The following is a 24,227-nucleotide window of genomic DNA, read 5'->3' as shown; positions in this document are numbered from 1 at the left end:
ATCCCCCGTTTCACTTATAGAAGAGCGAAAACTCTGAAAAATATTCTGGCGCCCAGTAAATTAAGATCAGCCACACATCCAATTAATGATCAGGACAAGGACACTAGGACCCCCAAAGGCAGTTTTAAATGCGGCCACCAAAGATGTCTGTGTTGCACCAGTATCCATATAAATCACAGAAAAAAATGCACCAACGGATATGCCACTGACTATACTAGCTAGTCATACAAGCAGATATTAAAAGCTGAGACTTTTGCCAATATATTCCTGTCAGGAACATATCAGAGCCCATCATGCACCACGTCACGGTCTCTCAGCCAAGCTTCCACACAACCGCCTAGCAGGACAACTAATGCCATGTGACTAAAGCAAGACCGTAAGTCACACCCATATCAGACCGTGTGATGGAGGTTACCAGGTGCAAAGGAGTGTTTAATGCCAGGTGAAGGCACATTCAATACATATAAAACAAAATCACAGTCGTTTGCTGCGGTCCACATGCGGTGGGACTGCTCCGCCAATGAAAAACACGCTACAGTGTTTGGGGTTTGAGCAGCTTCCCCATATTTGCCACTATTTCTGTGATTTTGCACCAGTATCCACCAAAGATCATCTTTCCAGAGCCGAATTACTGGAGATTCATTTTTAATTCAACATCACTTAACCTGTAATTCGAATTATGTAATATATCTACTCAAGTGCCCATGCCATCTATAATGCATAGGTCTTACCATCCAGACTCTGCGCAACCGATTCAACAAACATCGCTCAAATATCAAAATGAAATACATGAAACATAGTGTGTCCAGACACGCGGCCGAACATCATGAAGGCAATATTGTCGGGTTTTCTGTAACACCCATTGAACATATTCCAATACATCTCCAAAAAGACGTCCAATACATCAGACGTCTTGAGATGTATTGGATTTTTAAACTTAATAGCCTTAATCCTTATGGGCTAAATGAGGCCTTTGAAATCAATCTGTAAAGCGGACAGATGAAAAAAGATATAAAACACACATTGGTCATGGGACAAACCCTTTTCCGCTCACACACCCCCCTCTCTCCCCCTTCATAATTTCAGACCCACCACCAAGCATTAATCAAATTTTTATACCTCCCCTTCCCCACCTCAGTGCCATTCATTGTTCCGATAATAGTTATTTCTGTTGAGTACGTAGAAAGAGATTGAGATAAGTTGAGAAATGTGTTTCACAACGATATGTTCCACGCTTATTCTGTATAGATGTGTATATATATATATATATACAGTACAGACCAAAAGTTTGGACACACCTTCTCATTCAAAGAGTTTTCTTTATTTTCATGACTATGAAGGCATCAAAACTATGAATTAACACATGTGGAATTATATACATAACAAACAAGTGTGAAACAACTGAAAATATGTCATATTCTAGGTTCTTCAAAGTAGCCACCTTTTGCTTTGATTACTGCTTTGCACACTCTTGGCATTCTCTTGATGAGCTTCAAGAGGTAGTCCCCTGAAATGGTCTTCCAACAGTCTTGAAGGAGTTCCCAGAGATGCTTAGCACTTGTTGGCCCTTTTGCCTTCACTCTGCGGTCCAGCTCACCCAAAACCATCTCGATTGGGTTCAGGTCCAGTGACTGTCGAGGCCAGGTCATCTGGCGCAGCACCCCATCACTCTCCTTCATGGTCAAATAGCCGTTACTTTCAAAGTTTTCCCAATTTTTCGGCTGACTGACTGACCTTCATTTCTTAAAGTAATGATAGCCACTCGTTTTTCTTTACTTAGCTGCTTTTTTCTTGCCATAATACAAATTCTAACAGTCTATTCAGTAGGACTAACTGATGGTCCCAACCCCATTTATAAGGCAAGAAATCCCACTTTTTTTATTTTTATATTGAATATGTAAGCGATTTTCTTGCATCTTTTTGAAGAGAAAAAATGTACGTCACTTCCGACTCAAAGTTAATTAATTTAATCCACACCTGATTTAGGTATATAAAAGTTAGTCATTTCCATGGGTAGTTCAGCCACTGATGAAGGAGTCGTAGTTAACTCCGAAACATGTTTGGTAATTACCCCATGGAATAAAGCATCACTCCGGAGGACTAAAAGCGCTAAAAGAAAAGGAAAAGAAAAAGGAAATAAAGAAACAAGGGATCGCTGATTTTCCAGCTTGAAAAATCCAAGATAAGCCGGATATCTGTCTGTTTGGAGAGTCGGCTGTGTGGCAGAGTCCACTCCTGTTAAGTATTTATTCAAATACAGAAGGAACGCATCACCGACTGACCCCCAAATACAGCACGGCTATATAAAAACAGCGAGGATCCCAAAGCCGCAACACTTTGATTTGTTGTAACTGGAGCAACTATTGTTCACCACACGTGGGACGCCACCTGTGATTTACTAAAGCCGACAATACTGCACTACAAACTGTGAGTATAATTGCTTCGGCTCTCCTGTACTAAAAAGCAGCAATAGTGCACTGATTTAATATACATAGCGACTACTAAGTCGCAACAGCGGCAGTGACTATTTAAAAAGCCTTACTCAAAAAGACTTTATTCAAATAATCAGATTAATCCCCATTTTTGGGGCATCGATTGGGTGAAAGAACCCATCTGGACTGATATTATTTACCATTCAACAAGTCTTGGTGCATATACAGTCGAACTATTGAAATTACACAGATATTAAAACGCAATATTGCTAATTTATATATTACTATTATATTGGGTTTTATTGTATTCAATAGTTTTTCTATTTTTAGTATTTTATTTCTTTTAAGAGTGTTACATTTTATGTATGTTTATTCAACAGTTATATCACTAATAAATAAAATATTGTTATAATAACCATCCGTGTGGCACCGAATATTGGTGTGCCCTACCATCTTTTGTTCTAAGAAATCCCACTTATTAAACCTGACAGGGCACACCTGTGAAGTGAAAACCATTTCAGGGGACTACCTCTTGAAGCTCATCAAGAGAATGCCAAGAGTGTGCAAAGCAGTAATCAAAGCAAAAGGTGGCTACTTTGAAGAACCTAGAATATGACATATTTTCAGTTGTTTCACACTTGTTTGTTATGTATATAATTCCACATGTGTTAATTCATAGTTTTGATGCCTTCAGTGTGAATCTACAATTTTCATAGTCATGAAAATAAAGAAAACTCTTTGAATGAGAAGGTGTGTCCAAACTTTTGGTCTGTACTGTATATATTTTTTTTCTACAGAGTATGTTATATATTTATATATGAGCTCTTATATATGCTTTTATATTTTTATATATAATCCTTTTTTATATATACTTTTTATATGAATTGCCCATTTTTTATAGACATCTAATTTTTTATAACTCTGACTCTTACTTTATCTATTATGTCATTTTATGCTGATAATGCACATTTTTATATATATACAGGGTGGGCCATTTATATGGATACACCTTTAATAAAATAGGAATGGTTGGTGATATTAACTTCCTGTTTGTGGCACATTAGTATATGTGAGGGGAGAAACTTTTCAAGATGGGTGGTGACCATGGCGGCCATTTTGAAGTCGGCCATTTTGAATCCAACTTTTGTTTTTTCAATAGGAAGAGGGTCATGTGACACATCAAACTTATTGGGAATTTCACAAGAAAAACAATGGTGTGCTTGGTTTTAACGTAACTTTATTATTTCATGAGTTATTTACAAGTTTCTGACCACTTACAAAATGTGTTCAATGTGCTGCCCATTGTGTTGGATTGTCAATGCAACCCTTTTCTCCCACTCTTCACACACTGATAGCAACACCGCAGGAGAAATGCTAGCACAGGCTTCCAGTATCCGTAGTTTCAGGTGCTGCACATCTCGTATCATCTGAAGGCAATCGTCTATGCTGTGAAGATACGAGATGTGCAGCACCTGAAACTACGGATACTGGAAGCCTGTGCTAGCATTTCTCCTGTGGTGTTGCTAACAGTGTGTTAAGAGTGGGAGAAGAGGGTTGCATTGACAATCCAACACAATGGGCAGCACATTGAACACATTTTATAAGTGGTCAGAAACTTGTAAATAACTCATGAAAGAATAAAGTTACGTTAAAACCAAGCACACCATTGTTTTTCTTGTGAAATTCCCAATAAGTTTGATGTGTCACATGACCCTCTTCCTATTGAAAAAGCAAAAGTTGGATTCAAAATGGCCGACTTCAAAATGGCCGCCATGTTCACCACCCATCTTGAAAAGTTTCCCCCCTCACATATACTAATGTGCCACAAACAGGAAGTTAATATCACCAACCATTCCCATTTTATTAAGGTGTATCCATATAAATGGCCCACCCTGTACTGTATATATATCTACTAGTGAACGCTTGGACACCAATCTTGAACCCAATCCTATGGGCTGTGCCTCCCGATTATTAGCATCTCCGCTGCCATGACAATGGATCACGTACAGATGCGATCACGTGATATCCTACGTCACTTACTGCAGCCGCCGTCCCTGAACAGACGATGGAGCATGCGCCCATCCACAGGTAAAGTATCGTGGTGCCTGGCCTCTCCCCCTGTCTTTTTTTCACATGGGAGGATGGCGATCACTAGAGGATGCTCCTGCTTCCGATTCCCCGAGTCATGTGACCGCTTATTCTTGCGATCACATGACCGGGAGTTTCATACATAATTAAGAAGATACTATTTGTAATAATGCTCGTTTTTGAATAAATGCAGAAGCGATCTTGTGTCCAAGTGATAAGAATAGTTATACATTTATAATATTGTTTGGTTTGAAGAACTCAGGCTGCATCTGGATGACACCTAAGGGTGGCCCCTCCTCTGGGGGCATCACCCAGGTGCATCCTTTTGGCGTTTTTTTTTGGTATGTTTTATCTATAAATACTGATTTATATACTATATTTATTGTATCATTGTGAAACCTGATGAAGGAGATTCTGATCCCCGAAACGCGTTGTTTCTATTAAACAAGAAGAATTCATCCATTAAGACCGTCTTCGCGTGATTTCGCGCCGAAGCAGAGCCTCTTTTCTTCCACTAAAAACCTGATTGAGGCAGGGGTGTTATATACCAATAATATACGTTCTATATAGTGCATTTAGGTAGTGCAGCATTTGTCTGCGGTTTTGCTGCGTTACCGCATCTACACAGAGTGACAAACACTATTTGAACCAATAATTTCTACTGGTGTGATTTACCAGTTACCCCCCAAAAAAAACTGATTGAGGCAGGGGTGTGATATACCTTCCTCCACAAATACTACTCTTCTATAGGGACCGTTGTCACAGGGTCATTTTGAAAATGACAGGCAGACGAAGAGGCAGGCTATTTCGCAGGGGTGATAGGGGTCGGGCAGGAGCACCAGGCCGGAGCCTAAGTGGGAAGTTGCAGAAGGTGTGTGCGATTACGTCAAAGGACGCACCAGACTTTGTTGAGTGGCTCACTCAGCCTTCCGCTTCTGCACCCTCCTCATCCTCTCTATCTGCACCCTCTTCACTCTTTGCTGTGTCCACCCCCAAACACACCAATACCACCATATCCCCTCCGCTCGAGTCAGAGGAATCATTTTCCCATACATTCTAAGACCTTACCAATGCGCAGCCATTCTTGGCATCGGATCAGGAAGAGGAGGTATCAACGGTCGCCACCCAGCAGTCTGACGACAGTACCCAGATCAGCCCAAGGAGGGGCTGTTGCTGCCTACTCCGAGATCTCTAATGTCAGTGGTGGTGAACGTGAGGAATCCGATGATAACGTGTCGATGTCCACAAGAGAGTAAGAGAAGTGGAGTTCAGAGGGAGAGACGGAGCAGCAGATAGGGAGAAGCAGACAGAATTTACAGTGCACAGGAGGCAAAAATCAGACTGCTTATGTATCTGGAACGGAACATCCACCATGCACGGTCACATCTGGCACTCCCAGAACGCCGGCACATGGTTCCGCAGTGTGGGCTTTTTTTTATGTGTCCGATGCTCACAATAGTGTTACGATCTGCAGTCTGTGCTGTCAACACATAAGTCATGGTAAGCCTAACAGTCACCTAGGGATGCCCGCCTTAAGAAGGCACCTGGCTTCCCATCACCGAGCCCAGTGGGAGCAACACCGTCAGAACCCACAAAGCCACACTTCCGTCGCTCACCATCCTGCCTCTTCTCCTTCTCTGTCTCCTCTCTCCTCTCAGTTATCCTCCACTCCACCTTCCACCGTGCCGTCGTCGCGTTCATCTTGCAAAAGGCAGGCTTCCTTGCCCCAAATGTTCCAGCGAAAAAAGATGATGACGCCGGATAACCCTCTTGTCCAACAGCTGACCACTGGCTTGTCGGAACTGCTACCCTGCCAACTACTGCCATATAAACTGGTGGACTCGGAGGCCTTTAGAAAATTTGTGGCCATTGGCACACCGCAATGGAAGGTCCCCTGGAAGGAAATATTTATCCCAGAAGGGCATCCCGGAACTATATGGCCACGTTCAGCGGCAAGTGAATATATCTCTGGCACACAGTGTCGGTGCCAAGCTGACCACAGACACGTGGCATAGCAAACACGGGCAGGGAAGGTACATAACTTTTACTGCCCACTGGGTGAACCTTCTGACGGCCGTCATGCATGCAACCCGTGGCACCCGTGTGGATTTGGTGTTACCGCCGCGGATTGCATGCAGGCCTGCCTCTTCTTCTCCTCCTACTCCATCCTCCATCTCCTCCTCAGCTGACTCCTCCTTTATCACTGCTACCGCCTCTTTAGATGCACCCCCCAAGCTCCCAGAACCTATTCGACGTGCCAGTTGAGACGTTGCAATGCTGTGCTGCGGCTGTTGTGCCTGGAAGCCACACCGGTCCTACACTCATTTCAGCTTTGCGGTCACAGGCTGATCAGCGGCTAACCCCACTCAATTTGACAGTTGGTAAAGTTGGCTGAGCGCGCTGAAATAGGGCAAAATGACACACGAGCCGTGCATGGCACACGTCCTGAACTTAGTTGTGCAGCGATTAGTTGCCAAATGCTCCGCGGTCCAGGACGTCTTGCGGCAGGCCAGGAAAATCTCTGGCCATTTTAGAAGATCTTACATGGCCATGGCTCACCTTGCTGACGTTCAGCGGCGACACCACCTGCCCGTCAGACGTCTGATTTGTGACAGCCCAACACGCAGTTTATGCTTGATAGGCTGCTCCAGCAGAAACGTGCAGTTAATGACTACCTATACGAACTCTGCGGCAGGACAGGTTCTGGGGAGCTTGGTTTTTTTCACTGCACCATTGGCTGCTCATGCGCGATGCATGCAGACTTCTGCGGCCATTTGATGAGATCACCAAACTGGTCAGTCGCAGCCAGGGCTCCATCAGTGACGTCATACCTTACGCCTTCTTTCTGGAGCGTGCATTGCATCGTGTCATTGATCAAGCCATCGAGGAGCAGAAAGATGAGGAAGTCGCAATGCTGGATGAATTCCCAGGGGGGCTACTCCATCTGAGACAAGTCAACAGGAGTCTGAAGAGGTGTCAGAGGAGGATGGTGCTGGGGAGAGGGAGGAGCAAGAAGAGCATGCTTTAAACTTTTCTGGGCTCCCTGGTTTTGTCCGTGGCTGGGGGGAGGAGACCGAGGATGACATTATCCTGGACGATGAGCTGGAGCCTGGCCACTCCACTGCTTCCAGTTTAGTGAAAATGGGGGCCCTTCATGCTCCAGTGTTTTAAGAGGGACCCTCGTATAAAAAGCATAAAGGGCAAGCACCAGTACTGGGTGGCAACGTACTTAGACCCACGGTACAAACACAAAATGGCAGACATGTTACCAGCATCACAGAGGGCTGTCAGAATGCAGCACTTCCAGGCCTTGCTTTGAGAAATGCTGCATTCTGCTTTTGCAGGCGCTGGCAGAGGAATTTCCACTCACAGAGGAATAGTTGCGGGTACCAATCCAAAAGCGCATGCAAGAAGAGGGCGGTTTGAAGATGTGTTGGTCACTTCGGATATGAGATCATTCTTGAAGCCAACCCATTGACAGCTGCCCTCCGGATCCAGCCTCAGGGAACGCCTAGACCGACAGGTGTCCGACTACATCGGGTTAATGGCCGATGTGGACGCTCTGAGAAGCAAGGAACCCCTGGACTACTGGGTGTGCAGGCTTGACCTGTGGCCAGAGCTGGCACAATTTGCCATGGAACTTTTGGCTTGCCCCTCGTCCAGTGATCTGTCTGAAAGGATGTTCAGCGCAGCAGTGGGGATCGTGACCAATAAGTGCACTCGCCTAGCTCACGACAATGTGGACTACCTGACATTTCTTTTTTTTTTTTATCAGATATTTTTTTTTATTATTGAAAAACAATAATAATGAACATTTTCTTTTAAAGACATTAAGTACAGGTAGTGGATTTATCCAGCAATCCCCACCTCAATAAGCAGAAAGGGATACATACATTACAGAACATGTAATGAAATATGAATTCAATAGCAACTCCAGAACCCAACTTTTCCCCCCCTCACCCCCCACCCAGGACAGCCAACCGAGACATATTCCACATGTAGAACCAAGAAACTGTATCCATAGCTAGATATAGACAGCAACGAACACCACATAGCCTGGAGAGCTAAATCCAGATATATGAATAAACAGATGGACAAACGAGCGGACGGCGATGGGCACCCAGCAAACACCCAATCACTCATACACCTAATGTTGTCAGGTAAGAGCAATTTCTGATCACAACGGCTATAGGGCACCCCCTTTTTCCCCTTCCTTCCTGTTCCTTCCTTTATTCGTACGTAGGTCCAGTTACGTCACATCTAACCCGCAGTGACCAGACCACTTCTCTGGAGGGCCTGCCAAGGGCTACATACACCAGACCTGTTAATCCAAAGGCCCCATATACTTTCAAATTTAGAGAGACAGTTGCGTTTTAGGTAAATGCCCCTCTCCAGCCGAATCACAACATTCATTCTATTTATAAACTCTGTGAGTACAGGAGATACTGGTTGAATCCATTTTGCCGCTAGGGTTTTACGGGCTTGGTATAACATCCTCTGGATGCCAGTGACAATCGGCTGCTGCAAGCCATCTGCATCAAACATACCCAGCAGACACATTCTAGGATTTATGGAAAAAGACGCGCTATATACCTTGTTAATCAGTTGCATAATATTACACCAATAAGTTTTCACACTAGAGCATTGCCATAGCATATGAAACAAGTTTGCATCAGACTCTCCACACTTCGGACAACAGGAGTCAGCTCTATATCCCACTTGGAATAGAAATACTGGTGTCTTATAAACTCTGTGCAGCACATAAAGCTGCGACAGTCTAGCAGCTTCACTTAGTGAAATTACTGGTGTAAGGGCAACTGTTTCCTCCCATTGGTCATCAGAGATCTCTCCCACATCCCGTTCCCATTTAGTTTTAACCTGCAGCGGATATTTTTTTTTAAATTCCCCGTGCAGCACACTATAGTACCTAGAAATAGCTCCTCTGGATTGCACCTCCATGGCATGTCTCAGTTGTAAGTATTTGTAAAAATACATTGAGGGCAGGCCAAACTCAGCACTCAACTGCTGGAATTGTTTCAGAACCCCTCCATCTAATAGTTGGCCAATATTCCAAATCCCACATCGTCTCCATTGGGCAAAGCCCCTCAGGTGAGATAACTCACCCAGCTGAGGGTTGTTCCAGACGGGAGATATTCCAATAACCCCGAGACACCCAGAATGTCCCTGACTTTAGACCACGCTTTTCTCATAAGACACATGATGGGGGCTCCTCTAAACCTAGGACAAACTTCCCCCTCCAAAGCTTCCAAAGGACACCACCCGTTTGCCACCCAGGTGAGTAATCTCACTGCTGCTCCTCCTCCACCCCCCTTACTCCATCCTTTGAAATGCTGCAACTGCGCTGAGAGGAAATACATAAAGGGATTAGGTAGAGCCAGGCCCCCCGCATCCTTAGCCCTTTGTAGCGTTTCATATCGAATACGACTGCTCTTATTTTTCCACAGAAAGGAGCGGAACATACTTTGTATTTTATAGAAAAAATGCATAGGGACCCATACAGGAGAGTTTTGGAGCAAATACAAAAGCTGAGGCATCCAAATCATTTTAAGTAAATTTCCCCTGCCAATCAAGGATAGTGGTAGCTTATGCCACAATGTGGCCTTATCTTTGAATCTGGCAAGCAGGGGTAGGATATTGTTTGGTATGTACTTTTTCTGGTCAACAGCCACCATAATTCCCAGGTATTTAAAGGAGGATACTACCTGCAATTTAGTATGAGCTAAACATAAATTCTCCGGCAATCGGGACATGGGGAGTATGACAGACTTATCCCAATTGATAAGCAATCCCGACTGTCTGAGATGAGCGAAATAATGGGATCAATAGACGACGCTAAATCTCCCACATATAAAAGCATGTCATCTGCATAAAGCGATATACGCTCTTCCACTGCACCCCTTCTAATGCCTCTGAATACTAGCGTGCTACGAATAATGCAGGCCAATGGTTCTATTGCTATAGCGAATAGAAGAGGCGATAGTGGGCATCCCTGCCTGGTTCCCCTTTCCAATGCGATAGCCGGAGAAATCCCACCATTCACCCTAATCCTAGCCCTGGGTTGGTTATACAGCAGACGCACCCATCTAATAAATCCAGGTCCACAACCAATCCTAGACAAAACTGCACAGAGGTAGTCCCACTCGACACTGTCAAAAGCTTTGGCAGCATCGAGTGAGACCACAGCGCTACTACCCCCACCCTCATCTCCACCCATTTGCGAGTTCAAAAACAAGCGCCTAAGATTGAGGGACGTAGACTTTCCAGGCATAAAGCCGAGTGGTCATCATGAATAACCGTGTGGATAACTCGTATCAATCTATTAGCTAGCACCCTTGCCAAGATCTTCACATCAGTCGTCAATAAAGAGATAGGCCGATAAGAGTCTACCTGGGAGGGATCCTTGCCGGGTTTAGGAATCACTACCACAATCGCTTCCCTGAACAAACCAGGCAGAACGCCCATCCGATAGGAGTCAACAAAAACACTATGTAAACGTGGAAGGAGAAGTTCTTGATGCTTCATAAAGAATTCAATCGGCAAGCCATCTCCCCCAGGAGCCTTGTCATTAGAGAAGGACTTAAGCGCTATCTCTAACTCCTTTAGCTGAAGGTCGTCCCCATCCAACATTTCCCTGTGCTCCTCTGAGAGAGAGGGCATGCAGATACCTGCCAAATAATTTTCCCTGTCTACACAGCCAACCTGGAGCTTGGATCTATACACCTCCCTAAAATGACCAAGGAAAACCTTGAGTATATCTCCATCTCCCATTCTCAAATTCCCATGAGCATCTCTAATAGAAGTAACGCAGGATGGTCCCAACTGAGTTTTAAGTATTGTGGCCAATAAGTGACCAGCACTCTCGCCCTCCATAAAATACTTCTGGGTCATAAAAAAGCGTTTATTTTTAGCCTGCTCTACAAGGTGGTCCTTAAATAAGTTTTGGGCCACCCTCCAGTTGTTTTCATTAATCTGCGAGGGGTCAGCTATATATTGAGATTCAGTATCCAAAACCCTATTTGCCAATTCAATCGAGAAGGTTCGACTTTTAGTTTTATGGGTACTAATAATTTTAATATATATGCCCCTGATAAAAGCTTTCATCCTTTCCCATACAATCTGGACAGAAGATGTTCCTTCGTTAGTAGTAAAGAATTCCCTTAGTGCATCAGGAATAATAGTGCCCGTATCAACCAGCTGAAGCCAAAATGGGTTTAGCCTCCAAACCGGTCTAACACCAGGCCTCACATCTCCCAATTTCAACCGTGTCAATGTAGGTGAATGATCAGACACAATCCGGGGAAGATATGAGACCTCCTCAACATTACCTAACAAGGAAGGAGAGCCCAGCACCAAGTCAATTCTAGATAAGGAATTATAAGAGTAAGAATAACAAGAGTATTGCCTATCATCTTGGTGCGTGGCCCTCCACAGATCACATATATCAACCTCTGACAGCAGCCCTGCCAGAACCGACGGTGAGGGACCGAATACAGGGGCACCTGGAGAAAATTTATCCAGAGACTTATCCATGTACATATTGAAGTCCCCCACCATAAGCACCGGCACACCCGGAAATTTAGCAATAAATACTAAGATTATTTTCACAACCTCACTAGAATATGGCGGGGGAACATAAACTGCTACCAAAAGCAACTTAAACTGAAAGATAGAGCAGTCTAAGCACACAAACCTCCCATTGTCATCTATACTTTTTTCTCTAACCTCAAATGGAAGCGACCTATGTACCAGAACACTAACCCCACGGGCATGAGTGGAGTACGTAGAGTGAAATTCATGTGCCATCCATGCCCTATGTAACAAATGGGTCCTGTCTTCCGTAACATGCGTCTCGGATAGACAGAGAATGGCCGGTTGATAAGTTCGCAGAGCATGGAAAACCGCATGCCTTTTTGATGTTTGCCCCATGCCCCGCACATTCCAGGCAAGGATCTTAAGAGTACCCATCCACAAGCCAGAATTGACATGTTAAGTGCCCGCCACCATCCATCCACCACAAAATCTATTGCCGTCTCTTGAGTAACTTATAACCTGTCCCATCCCTCCCTTCCCCCCCACCCACACACAAAAAACGAACACAAATAAGACATCTCCCTCCTAATTAAGGGAGTCAGGGGATCAAAAAGACAAAATTCCTGAACCGGAAATACAGTAACAGTTTTCATAAACAGTCACTAATTGGTCCGAACCAAACTATATAGCCGAAACCCCGGCCATATAAACACAGTACTTCCACCACCCTGCTGTAAAGTCAGACTGCCCAAGGCCCCAAACCATGAACTCAACATGGGGAACTCAGGAAATCAGACAAGAGCTATCTGGACCCATATACCCATCTAGAATCAGAGCAAGGTCCCATTAGGAAACAAAACAAATAAACGTTACAGAGTCCCATATGGAGCCCTCTTGCAAATAACGTCCATCCACATCATAGAAGGATACGACAGATCTTCAACTGTTGCCACGAAGATTGCTTTCGTGGGCATCCAGCCACTGACATGCCTCATCTGGAGAGTCGAACATGATGATCTTGTCATGCGCAACTATACGTAGCCTGGCGGGATAGAACATTGAGTAAGAAAGGCCCAAGTTCCTGAGTCTTTTTTTGACATCTAAGAATCGCGCCCTTTTTTTCTGAACTTCCGCAGAGAAGTCAGGGAACATGGAAATGCAGCTCCCATTAATAGTAAGATCAGCACAGTCTCTTGCGCCCCTGAGAATTGCATCTCTATCTCGATAGTGTAGAATTTTTAGCAGGATACGCCTCGGCGGCGCCCCAGGAGGCAGTGGACGAGACGGTACACGATGGGCCTGCTCAATAGCAAACAGGGGAGAGAATTTATCACTTCCAAGCTTATCCCGAATCCGCTTCTCAAAAAACATCACAGCATCTGCGCCTTCTGCTCGTGCAGGCACTCCGACTATGCGAACATTATTGCGTCGCTGACGGTTTTCTAGATCATCGGATTTAGAGATGAGTAGTGTGACATTATGTATAACCCGCTGTAGGTCTCTTTTGACTGGCGGCATTTGATCTTCAACAGCACCAATACAGGTCTCCATCTCCCCCAGGCGGTCTTTCACTTGGCGCAAGTCCTGCCTAATAAGCAGGACGTCCTCCTTGAGGCCCCCCATATGGGTATTTAAGGTGTTAAGAGCCAGGCTGCATTGTGTAACAGCTGAGAAGACGTCTTTAATAGTAGGCTCAGTCCCTGGACCGGCCCCTACACTGTGTGCCCCACTGACCTCAGTGTACTCTGTATCTGGAGCCTTGTGAGAGGAAATGGACGCAGCAGAGATGGTAGCTGCTGGAGGGCTGCTGTCTGACACCAGTGTTGGCTCTGCTGCGTTCCCCGCCGTAGATGATGAGCGGGCAAACTTTTCTAGCCGCGCGGCCACTTCAGAGATCTTCGCCGCGGCCTGCGTGGCGCCATTTTGTTTCACCTCCGTGGCTGCTCCACACTCCTTCCCCTCCTTGTCTTTGGCTTTCTGGCACGTCATACCGCCAGAGTTAGGTGCCGGGACTTAAGAGAGTCGGTCAGGCCACGCCCCCACCTCACATTTCTAAAAATGAATGAAGCATGGCTCTCGGAGGAATTCAACACATGTGACGAGTCGACCATGTTTAATTGAATTTCCTCATGACAGCCCACAAATATTCGCCACTACCCAGAGCAAATAATGGTCCCTGTCTTAGGTAAATACAGCGGCATAAAAATCTTTTTCTGTCTGTTGAATGCCTAATATTTTGGGCATCGGAGGAATTCAACACCTGTGATGACCACGTGTTTCAACTATTATCGTTAGGGTTTTTTTTTAAGAGGGGGGATTTCGTTAGCCATGTTTTTAATCCAATTTTATATTTTTAGTTCTTTTAAACATCTACAATTGATATCCATTGACCGTCTAATAGACCTTCAGCCACATATTCACTTGATTGTTTCTGTACAGTCAATGCATAATTTTTGGGGCCTGTAGTCCACTGGCCTGCTGTAAAATTGATATCCAGTGACCGTGTAATCTACCTCCAGCCACATACTTACTTGTTCTTTTCTGTACGCTGAATGCCTAATTTTTGGGGCCTGTAGTCCACTGGCCTGCTGTAAAATTGATATCCAATGACCGTGTAATCTACCTCCAGCCACATACATGTTTTTAATCCAATTTTATATTTTTTGTTCTTTTACACATATGTATTTGACCTGTATTTGTACTGACCTGCAGTAAAATTGATATCCATTGACCGTGTAATATACCTCCGGCCACATAATCACTTGATCTTTTCTGTCCGGTGAATGCCTAATGTTTGGGGCCTGTAGTCCAGTGGCCTACAGTAAAATTTTCATCCATTGACCGCATAATGTACCCCGAGCCAAATAATCAGAATTTCTTTTATGTCAGGTGAATGCCTAATTTTTTAAGCCCGTACTCCTGTGGCCTAAAACAAAAAATTTCTAGGCTCCGGCAGGGCACATTTCAGAGAATTTCCCTTTAAGATGCATAAAAATGTCCCCTGATTAAGACACATATGTTTTGTTGGAATTTTTGTCATTGATTCCCCTCTAGTATGTCACTGTGCATGTTGTAGGAATATTTGTGCACTTCTACAAAGTATTTGGTGGCTGCAAATATGAACTGAAAGTTTTTCAGGTTCGCCTGCCATTAAAGTGAATGGTGCCCACCACAAACTTGCGGTTCGCGAACATTTGATTGCGTTCGTAAACCATCCCGGCCGATGTTCGTCTATCACTAGTGACAAAGAACAAAGATGGCTAAATAAAAATGGGATATCAAAGGCTAATACAACCAGTAGCTCTATAAGCTATACCTAGGATTGGCACATGAAAGGATCTTAGAGGTACAGCAGGGGCAGTTTTGTGAATAAGTTTCTGTTGAGAATTATAACTATATAAATTATATGTTGTCTTGGCTCATAAAGGTAAGATACAATGACCACCAAGTGGTTACTTTGAGGGTTTCATCGCATCTTTGTCTGAGAGACCTGTAAGAACTTTCTATTTCTATCCAGTGGCTTAAATGAAATGTAATCAGCCCCATGTATTTTATTTTACAGGTCACTAGAACAGTACTGTATAGACTGGCACTGGCAACCAAAATGTATATGTTTCATATTTCTAGGATTATCAAAAGACTTATTAATCATATTGTAATTACAATGCTGTAGTATTTAAGAATGAGTTGTAATTGTGCAAGTGTAATAATAATAGTAAAAATAATAATAACCTGTGTTACATTTTAACCATGTAACTTTTTAACAAACTAATTAGGTTCACTAACCATGAAGATCAATAGAGGCGATCCAAGATTGGATATAGAAGTATAAGACGTAACATATCTTCCTATAATCGTTCATAGCTAAATACAGAAAAACCCTCCAACTTTACCTCTGCTTTGTTAGTATCATTAGATGTCATGAGCTAGGATTTTTTAAATATATTTTTAATTATAACAAGCCATTAATAGGTCTTGGTATTACCGTATTTTTGGCCCTATAAGACGCACCGGCCCATAAGACACACCTAGGTTTTAGAGGAGAACAATAAGATTTTTTTTTTTTCCATTACACCTCAGGTCAGACCAGCAATCAGACCCCCAAGGTTAATCAGACCTCAGCTCACAGCCCCAATCAGACCCCCAATGTCAATCAGACCTCAGATCAGACCACCAATGTCAATCAGATCTCAGATCAGACCCCTAATGCCTCAGATCAACCCCCCAACCTTCAGCCATTTATCAGCCCCCATATGTTAGACATAAGCCCCCATATGTCAGCCAGCAGCCCCCATATGTCTGTCAACAGCTCCCATATGTCAGCCAACAGCTCCCATATGTCAGCCAGCAGCCCCCATATGTCAGCGAGCAGCCCCCATATGTCAGCCAGCAGCCCCCATATGTCATCCAGCAGCCTCCATATGTCAGCCATCAGCCCCTAAATGTCAGCCATCAGCCCCCATATGTCAGTCATTAGCCCCATATATTCAGCCATCAGCCCCATATATCAGCCCCCATATGTCAGCCATCAGCCCCTATACGTCAGCCATCAGCCCCATATATCAACCCCTATATGTCATCCAGCAGCCCCCAGTGCAAATAAAATAAAAAAACTCACTTTCCTCTCCTGATCCTGGACGCCACCGCTCCTCACCATCGCGATCCTCTTCATCCTGCTGTCGGCTGTGTATCGCGGCGCACAGTGTGAGGTCACAGAGCGCCCTCACGCTGTGCGCAGCCCTGCACAGCCGATAGCCAAGCCGAGGACCAGGAAGCGGCGAGTACAGAGCCTTCACCGCTTCCTGGTCCTCTGGTACTAATGAAGCGCTTCCATAATGGAAGAGCTTCATTAGTATTCGCCCCATAAGACGCAGGGGCATTTTCCCCCCACTTTGAAAAATACGGTATATAATATCAGATGGCTTTATAACTGTCCATTAGACTGTCAGTAGAAGACATCAATAAATACAGGTATATTAGTTTTAGCACTGTTAGTAATTAGTAGAGAAATGTGTTTCCTTTATGGACTACGTCTTTCTAAAAATATGTAATGACTACTCTTGACTAAAGCTGGACATACCCATGAGATTAAAGTTGGTTAAACCTTAAGATTTTGTCAGAATTGGCCGACTTACTAATGTGTAGGGGGTAGATCTTGGGGGAAACAAGGATTGGGCATGTTGGATTCCAACATGTTCAATCTTTTGTTTCCTGCAGGAGTTATAGAGATATCTGGCAGCTTCTTGTTCTATTTTCCGTGTTGAAATAAACATGCACTGAGTGTGCAAATTTCTGGCAGGAGAAATAGCTGCCATTGGGGTTGAGGTTCTAATAGGACTTATGGGCAGGGCATACTTCTAATAGGACATATGGACAGAGTTTATGAGACAGTCCCTTTAATTTAACAGACTAGGGTGTGAATGGCCTAGTAACATGAACCATGAAGAGTTTCCTGCACATTCACCTACATATGTAGTGTCCCACTAGGTAAAGGTGGGCACTGCACAAAACGGGTTAATGTGTCCTGATTGCATTTAATGTCATGTGTATGCATTTTCCTGTGTTAACTGGGTGTCAGGCCTATTAGGGTGCAGTTTAGCCTCCCAGACGTTAGAGGGAGCCAGAGAGCCCTAGATATATATAGGAAGGCCCAGGCAGGGGAGTGGTAGTTCATTCCAGGGGACTAGAGGAGTTACTTCATCCACCTGAAGCTCCTGAGGCTAGGATTAGCTCAGTAGAGACACCCCAGTCGCAGGACAGCACCTCCTGGGAGAAACCCACAGTCCTTCATCATCCAAGCAAAGATAAGTAACACTGATGGGCAGATGCTTTAGGAAGAAAAGCAAGGATTTAATACGAGAGGAAGATATATATATATACCAAGGATTTAAGCCACCATTTAGGCATCCGGGCCTTGGGATTGAAACCAGACAGGAGTTCTAGAAAGAACAGTGTACGCTATTTCTGAGGAAAGGTACAACCTGATTCTGAGTGCATTGTGGATTTACCCTCTGAGTATCTTGCATAATTAATACCTGCCATCGTGTGGAATAAAGCCTGCTTGTAAAGCTGTGATCTAAAGGACTGTGTTAACATCTGTATGTACAAAGTTGGACTGTTCAGTAAAGCAACGTTTAGTTCACTATACCATCTGTGTACCTCAGTTATTCCAACTATAAATTGGTGTGCCACCATTACAGGCACTGGCGTCACGAATCCAACAGGGACCTTGCCCCAGGCACTCAAAATACCTGTAACATCCAGGGCACCTCATCCACCATCAGGCCTGGTCCCTACATACCGAGTGTGCCCCAGAGGAACTGTGTCTACCTCTCCTTCACTGCCGCATGCCTGCCCAGGGTCCTCCTCCAATAAGTGAGCAACCCTCGATTGCCCTTAACCGTGACCTCGCTTCGCTATACCCTGCAGGTCTGGCGTGCTGCACATATTCCCTTAGATTAGTAATTCAAGCTTTGGCGGAGAATGGCAAGGGGCCCCTACCAAGCAGATTCTCCTTCTCCTTTCTTATCAGCAAAGTTCCAATATATTATGAAGTCATCTGCTGACTCTCACAAGACAGAATAGTTACTACGGATAAACTGCCTCACAACCACAAGCAGACATCCCTAGACACCAGTCTGATTATTCAAGTCTTCTTCTCAAGGTAAAATGAGCTGAGTGTAACAGACAATGTGGCAAGACAGCGGTCAAGCAATACTTTATATATTAGACATGATTGCCTCATGCAATTAGCAAATCCAAAGATAGGAAAACAATAGTTGCCCAGTCTCTGGGATCTAGAGAATTTTAGCTGATCATAGATATAAAATAGGATCTGATAAACATGATAAAAAAGGGGGATACGCTGCTGCCAGACACCAATGGTAGTGAGTTTTTCCAGTGCTTGAGTATGGTGAAATCCAATCCATCCTTGTTTCCTCCAACAGCCAGTGATGGATTCCCCTATATACTTCAGTGTTTTGGCAGATTCCACTGTTATCAACAGGATCTTCCAACATTTATGTAATGGCCATTTCTAGAATCCACCCAGCTATAAAGACCCCCCACTGACAGCTAGAAGGGAGAGGCTGCTGCACACCGTAGAGCAGGCATCCTCAAACTGCGGCGCACCAGCTGTTGCAAAGCTACAACTCCCAGCATGCCCGAACAGCCTACAGGTATCAGCCTACAGCAGGGCATTGTGGGAGTTGTAGTTTAACAACAGCTGGAGGGCCGCAGTTTGAGGATGCCTGCTGTAGAGCATCAAACCCCCCAAGACTCATGCGAGATGAGTGGACACACACCACCGAATTTTACAGTTGAGAACTTCTGACATGTCTCTATAAGACATCATAAATTCACTGGAGGGACACAGCACTGTATTTGTCCCAAATAGCTCCCAATGGATCTTATAGATTTTATCACTGAATTTAGAATATTAATGTTTAAGGTCATCAGATATGAGCACCGTGAAAAATGACTGAGACTTGTAGAGTTCTCTTACTGTCCTCGTAGTATATTTTGGAGACAGATTTGATTGTGTTGCAGTGACCGATTTTACCTGGATTGCTGGTGGTCCTTCCTTTCTTGTTGTTAAATCCTACACTATGAAGGCGATGTTGTTGGAACCCTGCACTTTGTAGCTGAGTTGACTATTGCTTCATTAACTTGCTACTGCATTATTCAAATCACTGAATAAAGTGGCCTAAATGGGAGGAAATGCTCAGAACCCCAAATTCTGTAGCGTATTTATGACAGGAGGGACAAAACCTCCACATGTGATCCACTGCAGACGGCAATCCCTAGCAAAAAATGAATACAATGGAGAAAACCGTCAGCAGACCACATGTGACTCAAAGAATCCTATACAAGATGGAATCATGTGTGGATTAGACAATAAGAATAAATAAATCACTGCAAAGGTGCACGACAATATATGCAAATGAAAATACAAGGCTAAACCCTCACGCTACATGTTAAAATGAGACTTTAGTCATATATTCCATTCAAGAACATATCGGAGCCCGCGATCCCCGTCAAGGTATCTCAGTTGGCGCAGGACTTACCACTAAACCTACCTATAGTGTGTGAACACTGTCTGATAGGTGCTAAGGTCCGACTCACAGCAAAGCTTCCAAAAACCTCTAAAGTGACATCACAAATACAATGAGAGGAGGGAGGAGGCTGCGAACCCCACCTATAACAGGCTAGTGTGACACAGGCTACCAGGTGCACAAGAATGTTACCAAAGATAAAAAATGACACATTCCATATATATATATATATTGTAGCGGGATTAGCTCACAGGACCGCCGTCTCCTGGGATAGACGGGCGCTATAGGCACATAAAACACAGTCCAGTCCAAGCAAGTATGGTGCAACTGGCCTCAGCCAGTTTTATTGACTTTTGCAGAAAAAGAATTAAACAAAACAGTTCAAAACAAATGAAATACCTGGCCGTCTGGCCACTACTTCTAGACAGGTAGTAGTCCCTAACTACATGAAACTGAGCCTTGTGCCCAGCTCCATCAACAAAACACACTGTTGTTTTTACTCACACATAAGGGTTCTTCCCAGGAGCAGAGAGATCAGCTAGTGAGCTGTTTGCCCTTTTATAGCACACTCAGGTTCCAAGGTGATTAGCCACAGTTACACTGAATACCTGGAGTGGCTAATTGGAGCAGGGACCCACCCAACTCTCCCTGCTCCAAGCAGCCAGGCCCTTCTAACCAGGTTTTTAACAAAACCCTTGCAAAGAGAAAACCTAGTTTTCCTTGCTGTCAATTCCCTGGCTGCTTTTTAGAACGTATAGGACAGGAACCTAGGTGAAATGTAGACTCCTTCCACCACTTTCCCCCTGGTCCTGTCACATATCCTCCCCCCCTGTTTCGACCTTGGGGTAGGAACACTCTGTGCCCTTAAACAGTACATCCTGGACAGGGCATCTGCGTTTCCAAGCTGACGCCCGGGCCTATGTTCAACTGTAAAACTATAATCTTGAAGAGACATGAACCATCGGGTCACTCGCCTGTTTTTCTCACGGTTTTGGCACATCCATTTAAGGGGGGCATGGTCAGTTACCAGTTTGAATGTTCTCCCTACCAAATAATACCCGAGAGCTTCTATGGCCCACTTAACTGCCAAACACTCCTTTTCTACAATGGAGTATTTCTTTTCATGTTCATTTAACTTTTTACTCAGGTATACTACAGGATGCTCTTCCCCAGCCCTTACTTGCGACAACACAGCCCCTATACCAACATCCGAGGCATCTGTTTGCACAATGAACTCCTTTTTAAAATCTGGTGTGACTAACACTGGGTGGGCACATAGAGCCTGTGCCAGGTTCTGAAAGGCCTGTTCCGCTTCCGTGGTCCATTTGACCATGGTTGAATCCTTCCCTTTTGTAAGGTCTGTTAAAGGGCTCGCAATGCTGGCAAAATTTTCAATAAAACGCCTATAATAACCAGTTAAACCTAGGAATGCTCTGACTTGTTTTTTGTTCAAAGGCCTTGGCCAGCTCTGGATGGCTTCCACTTTGTTTATTTGAGGTTTTATAACTCCTCGCCCAATCATGTACCCCAAGTACTTTGCCTCTTCTTGCCCAATGGCACATTTTTTTGGATTCGCTGTTAACCCTGCTTCCCTAATAGAATTCAGGACGGCTTCTACCCTGGGTAGATGACTTTCCCAATCCGTGCTATGGATTATCACATCATCTAAATAGGCAGCTGCGTATCTACGATGTGGTCTTAAAATTTTGTCCATCATCCTCTGAAATGTGGCCGGGGCCCCATGCAAACCAAAGGGAAGGACTACATACTGAAAATGGCCATCAGGGACACTAAAAGCAGTTTTTTCTTTGGCCCTCTCAGTCAACAGTACTTGCCAGTAACCTTTTGTAAGATCTAATGTGGTAAAGAACCTAGCATTACCAAGCCTATCAATCAGCTCATCCACTCGAGGCATTGGGTAAGCATCAAACTTTGAGACAGTGTTCAGTTTCCTGAAGTCATTACAGAAACGTATGGTGCCATCAGGTTTGGGAACCAAGACTATAGGACTAGACCAGTCACTATGGGACTCCTCTATAACCCCTAACTGAAGCATTGTTTGGACTTCTTGGGAGACAGCTTTACGTCTAGCCTCAGGTATTCTATAAGGCTTTTGGTTGACTCTGACCCCTGGTTCGGTTATAATATCATGTCTAATTATATCTGTTCGACCAGGTAGCTCAGAAAATACATCTTTATTTTTTATTACAAACTCCTTTGCCTCTTGGGTTTGAGATCCTGACAAAGTGTCTGCAATTTTTACCTCTGGTATCTCAAAGCTACATTCCTTTTTCCCACTGCTGTAAGCTGCTAACACCTCTCGGTCCTTCCAGGGTTTGATTAGGTTCACATGATAAATTTGGTAGGGCTTACGTCTACCTGGTTGGTGAACCCGGTAATTCACCTCTCCGACCTTCTCAACTATTTCATAAGGTCCTTGCCATTTGGCCAAAAATTTACTTTCTACTGTGGGGACAAGGATTAATACCCTATCCCCAGGGTTGAAGTTTCTTACTTTAGCCGACCTGTTGTAAACCCGGGACTGACTCTCCTGGGCCTGCAGCAAGTGTTCTTTTACAATGGGCATTACTTTTCCAATCCTTTCCTGCATTTGGGACAAGTGTTCAATCACACTTTTGTAGGGTGTAGCCTCACTCTCCCAGGTCTCTTTGGCAATATCCAAAAGACCCCGAGGGTGCCGACCATACACTAGCTCGAACGGAGAAAATCCGGTAGATGCTTGAGGCACCTCCCGTACAGAAAACATAAGATATGGTAAAAGACAATCCCAGTCTTTCCCATCCTGTGCCACCACTTTTCTGAGCATCCCTTTTAAGGTTTTGTTGAACCTTTCAACTAATCCATCCGTTTGGGGATGATAAACTGAGGTACGCAAGTGAGTTATTTTCAACAGTTTACACAACTCTTTTGTAACCTTTGACATAAAGGGCGTCCCCTGGTCAGTGAGTACTTCTTTAGGTATGCCCACTCTAGTAAACATCTGGAACAACTCCTTGGCTATCACTTTTGCAGAGGTTTTCCTTAGAGGTATTGCTTCAGGATAGCGGGTAGCATAATCAAGGACAACCAAAATGTATTGGTGACCTCTGGCAGACTTAACAAGAGGTCCCACCAAATCCATTGCAATCCTCTCAAAGGGAGTTTCAATAATCGGGAGTGGTACTAACGGACTCCTAAAGGTCGCTACCGGGTTGTGTAATTGACACTCTGGGCATGAATCACAGTATTCTTTTATCTCTTTATGTACCCCGGGCCAATAAAACCTCTGCAAAATCCGGTCTTTGGTTTTTTCATAAGCCAAGTGCCCTCCTAGCACATGTGAATGGGCTAGATCCATCACCTTTTGGCGATGTGAATTTGGGACCACAAGTTGCTCCACAACCTGCCCATTTTGCTCATCAACTCTATATAAGAGTTCATTCTCTATAGAAAAATGGGGAAATATTTTCTCTACCCCAGTATCTTGAGGTACCCCATTGACTACTTTCACACTTTGCCATGCGTGGGTTAATGTTGGGTCCCTGAGTTGAGCTGTCCCAAAGTTATCATTGGAGACTGGCAAGTCAGGGAGACCAATTTCCGGGACATCATCAGTATCACCTGCAAGCACTGCTAAGGGAAAACTCTCGGCTTCACTCTGGGTCACCCCTACTGTTTGCACATTTTCAGTCTCAGCCAGGGGAATGGGATCTACAGCAGACCCACTTAAACACTTATCAAGCATATTCCACATTTTCCAAAACAGAGGAAAATCACACCCCACAATGACAGTATGCAACAGACTGTTTACAACCCCCACTTCATGGGTTACTTTCCCGCACGGGGTTTCAAAAGAGACTATAGCAGTGGGGTACTCTTTTGTATCCCCATGTATGCAGATGACCCCCATCTGTCTCTTTTGCAGCTTCCTAGTGTCCACCAGGCTGCCATGCACAAGAGTCACTAGACTACCAGAGTCCAACAGAGCTTGAACTGAGTGTCCTTCAATCACCAAGCTGCAAGTTTGTCGCTCCATATCTGGGGTCGGCAAGGCAGAGTAGGCAGGTCCCGCAAACAATGACCTCCTCCGCCCACTGTCACA

The 24,227-nt window shown here is 44.4% G+C and overlaps 1 protein-coding gene across 1 annotated transcript in view; it reads left to right on the top strand.

Annotated features, from left to right (window-relative positions):
- The first annotated feature begins 14,240 nt into the window (after nt 1–14,240).
- The window catches only part of LOC120978079 (ankyrin repeat and SOCS box protein 12-like), an 80,096-nt gene continuing 70,109 nt past the window's right edge, over nt 14,241–24,227 (top strand). Inside the window, exon 1 of the mRNA XM_040406314.1 lies at nt 14,241–14,256. Coding sequence (XP_040262248.1) covers nt 14,241–14,256 — 16 coding nt within the window. The remainder of the gene's footprint in view (nt 14,257–24,227) is intronic.

The sequence above is a fragment of the Bufo bufo genome, chromosome 8 (genome assembly GCF_905171765.1).
Source record: "Bufo bufo chromosome 8, aBufBuf1.1, whole genome shotgun sequence".
Taxonomy (NCBI): Eukaryota; Metazoa; Chordata; class Amphibia; order Anura; family Bufonidae; genus Bufo; species Bufo bufo.
The sequence above is the reverse complement of the archived record's forward strand: the minus strand, read 5'-3'. Positions and strand labels throughout refer to the sequence as shown.